At 44.2% G+C, this 3,791-nt stretch overlaps 1 protein-coding gene across 1 annotated transcript; it reads left to right on the forward strand.

The window, feature by feature from the left end:
* Positions 1 to 267: 267 nt before the first annotated feature.
* sox2 (SRY-box transcription factor 2) lies at positions 268 to 1,778 on the forward strand (the record flags this gene model as incomplete). The annotated part of the gene is made up of 1 exon (XM_080015871.1): positions 268 to 1,778. The coding sequence occupies one exon, from the start codon at positions 268 to 270 to the stop codon at positions 1,237 to 1,239; it is 972 nt and encodes a 323-aa protein (XP_079871997.1). The 3' UTR covers positions 1,240 to 1,778.
* Positions 1,779 to 3,791: the final 2,013 nt, after the last annotated feature.

The following is a 3,791-nucleotide window of genomic DNA, read 5'->3' on the forward strand; positions in this document are numbered from 1 at the left end:
ACATACACACACACACACACACACACACACTCTCTCCAAGAGGGAGAGAGCGTGTTGTGGGAAGAGACTCGGTTTTGCCGCGTGTTTTTGTTGTTGTTGTTTCGCTGTTGAAAAGTTCCTGAGAAATCGACAGGTTCGACATCATCTTTTCGCCTGCTAGACTTTCCCATACACCTCTGACCTTTTTTCGGAGTTGCCCCCCCCCCCCCCTCTACACACACCGCCTCTCGCCGTTCTAGGGTTTTCCTCAACTAAAAGCTGGCCCTCATGTATAACATGATGGAGACCGAACTTAAGCCCCCCGCTTCCCAAACCAACACGGGGGGCACGGGCAACACCAACGCGTCCGGCGCCGGAGCCAACCAGAAAAACAGCCCGGACCGGGTCAAGAGACCCATGAATGCCTTCATGGTGTGGTCCAGGGGCCAGAGGCGGAAGATGGCGCAGGAGAACCCGAAGATGCACAACTCGGAGATCAGCAAAAGACTGGGTGCCGAATGGAAGCTCCTGTCGGAAAGCGAGAAAAGACCTTTCATTGACGAAGCCAAGAGACTGCGGGCCCTGCACATGAAGGAGCACCCGGATTACAAATACCGTCCCCGGCGGAAAACCAAGACACTGATGAAGAAGGACAAGTACACCCTGCCCGGCGGGCTCCTGGGCCCGGGGGCGAACGGGATGGGAGCCGGGGTGGGCGTCGGGGTGGTGGGCGGCGGGCTGGGCGGCGGCGTGAACCAGCGGATGGACAGTTACGCCGCGCACATGAACGGCTGGACCAACGGAGGTTACGGCATGATGCAGGACCAGCTGAGCTACCAGCACCCGGGGCTGAACGCCCACAACCCGGGTCAGATGCAGTCAATGCACCGCTACGACATGAGCGCCCTACAGTACAACACCATGGCCAGTTCCCAGAGCTACATGAACGGCTCGCCGACTTACTCCATGTCCTATTCCCAGCAAACGACGCCAGGGATGACAGCACTGGGCTCCATGGGGCCCTCATCGGTGGTAAAGTCCGAGTCTAGCTCTTCGAGTCCACCGGTGGTCACCTCGTCGTCCCACAGGGCGGCCCCGGGGTGCCAGAGCGGCGATCTGAGGGACATGATCAGCATGTACTTGCCCGGGGCGGAGGTGAGCGAGCAGAGTGCCCAGACTAGGCTACACATGTCCGGGCATTACCAGAGCACGGTTCCCGGCACGACGATCAACGGCACGCTGCCGTTAACGCACATGTAAAAAAAAACAACAAAAAAACACCAGAAAAAAAGATGAAATAAAAAATACTGAACATTTGGTTGAGAGAAACTGTGGACTATACTACGCGGGACTATTTTTGTACAGAAAAAAAAAATCGGGATGGGGAACGAGTTTCGAGGAGCTCTCGATGGGAAAAGGGAAAAACGACCCGATTCTTTTTTTGTTTTGTTATTTTAAAGAAGCGTTCAAAATTAACGATACCGTTTTTTCCTTCGGTGGTTAACTGAGTTTTGGAAGAGTTTGAGAGAGTGGGAGTCGTAATCGAAAGGTTTTTAAGATCGCAAATCATGTTTTTGTACAGTATTTATCGATAGGACGTTACAATCAGACGAAATCATCGAACCGCGAGAGGTTCGGATTTTTAACATACAAAACGTCAGTTCTAGAGAAAATGATGCGTTAATTGGAATTGTATGACAAACACTGGAGAGAGAAAAGGGAATTATAAACCGAGCAGGTAAAAAAGCCTTTTTTTTCCTTAAAGATCAATAACACTGAAACTTTAAATTTGCTGAATAAACGACAAGACCTTTTTTTCCTTCTTCTCAACTTAAAAAAACATAGGTTGTTAATTTATATTCCGTCTCCCACTTTTCATCAGTTAGAGGTATTGGAGCTTGTGATCTTTTTTTTAATAATTTGTACAATTTCTGTATATTTACTGTAATATTTTGAAGTTTTTATTTCAAATTTCCATTCCCGTAGTTGTATTTTTTAAATTGTGGCCTCCTACAAGCAGGAGTAAACCTCTCCATGTGTACATATATATATATATATAAAACCCGTAACTAATACCATCCTTATAACAGTTACAGTTTCAAATGAGTTTTTTTCTTTTCAATATGGAGTTTGAAATGAATAAATTTTGGAAATTTGGATACTTGGAAATTGTACGAGTTTTAATTGTATTTATTTATTATGGTTCTATAACGAAAGTTTAAATTTGACTGCCTACTTTGTTTTTCTTTCCTTCTTTTGAAATAGAAGGTTTTTAAAATGACACAAAAATAGATTTACTATAAATTTGTTTGTTTTGTCCTTAAAACGAATAGGGTGAAATAATAATAATAACAGTATTTTTTTGTTGTTGTTATTATTATTATTATTATTATTATTATTATTATTTATATATTATATATTATTATTTTTATTAACATGAATTCAAAAGTAGACGGAAAATCTGTGTTGCCCAGGTGTGGCTTCGTGTGTCATCGTGTTCGTGTTCCACTACGCAAAACCTTTTTTTAATGATCAAAACTCATGATACTCAACTTAACCACGTTTTTATTTTCTAGTGAAACCAGTTGTAAGTCTGCGGGTGGCTGTGGACGTGCCACTACTCCCCCATGCACTTGAAGCCAAAGTTTGTTGCCCGTTACCTATAGAGGGGACGAATTTTCCGTGAAAATGTTGAAGTTTATCAGGTATATATATACATTATCACCTTTTTCTTCCTCCGATTCAACCATCAACCTGACAACTAATCAATTAAAAGTGACATATTTACATAATTCTTAATTGTGCGGTGCCCCCCGAGGCCTGTCAATAAATCGATCAAAAAATAAGAAAATTGTTATACTGCTATAAGTTGTTTTAATGTTTTTAATGTCATGAGCAGTTAATGACAAGTTGACAAAGGATACATAGGATATATAACATTTCTTTTTCAATTCAAATGGTCTCTTTTGATTCTATTCTCTTGAAAAAAAAAACCTTAGGTGGAGCATTAACAAAACGTTATCACAAGCCTTTTTTGTTTTATATTTGCTTAAAATTTGAACTCTTGTAGCGTGCGTGGCTGCGTGGCTCGTTTTGGGTTGATTTTATTTGTATTTTTTCGCTTCATCACCCCGCAATATGTTATAGGAATCGTCTTTCTAAATGTTCAATTAGGCCTAAATTGAACGTGGAGAAATCATCCCGGATTTTCTCCGCCCGTGATTCAACAGCTCCGTGCTATTCCCGAGTGTGTGGCCGTTTAATTTAATGTTTAATCAAACGGGCCCTTGCGGTTTCCTCCCACTGTTAACCTCGGTTCTCACGGTTCAAGCTCTCCGCCGTATAGCGCTCCTTGAACAACCCACCCCCAACCCAAAGTCTTTCCCATGCACCCCCCCCCCCCCCCCCGACTGATTTTATTTCTCTCTATATAATAATCTGTGTGATGAGCCCTCAGATTGCTTAGAACTTAACTAACGGTCTTAAACCCGGTTGCCTTGTGTGTGTGTGTGTGTGTGTGTGTGTGTGTGTCTGTGTGTGTGTCTGTGTGTGTGTGTGTGTTGCTGTTGAGTACTGGAGTAGATTAGAGGCCATACTCGCTTGCTGGCTGCCAGGGAGCGGGGAGGGGGAAAGCGTCTGTTACCGCCGGTGTCCCGTGGGAGCCAGATGAATATTTGAAGGGCCCCTCCGTTGGTATTATCTCCCTGGCTTCCAAGCGGACCTCCAAGAGATCAGGGGATCGTTGCCTCGCCCGTTAATTGTCGATACAAGCGGCTGAATTGGTTGTAATAGCCAGGGGGAACCACCGATGA

Source organism: Zeus faber (assembly GCF_960531495.2).
Source record: "Zeus faber genome assembly, chromosome: 1".
Taxonomy (NCBI): domain Eukaryota; kingdom Metazoa; phylum Chordata; class Actinopteri; order Zeiformes; family Zeidae; genus Zeus; species Zeus faber.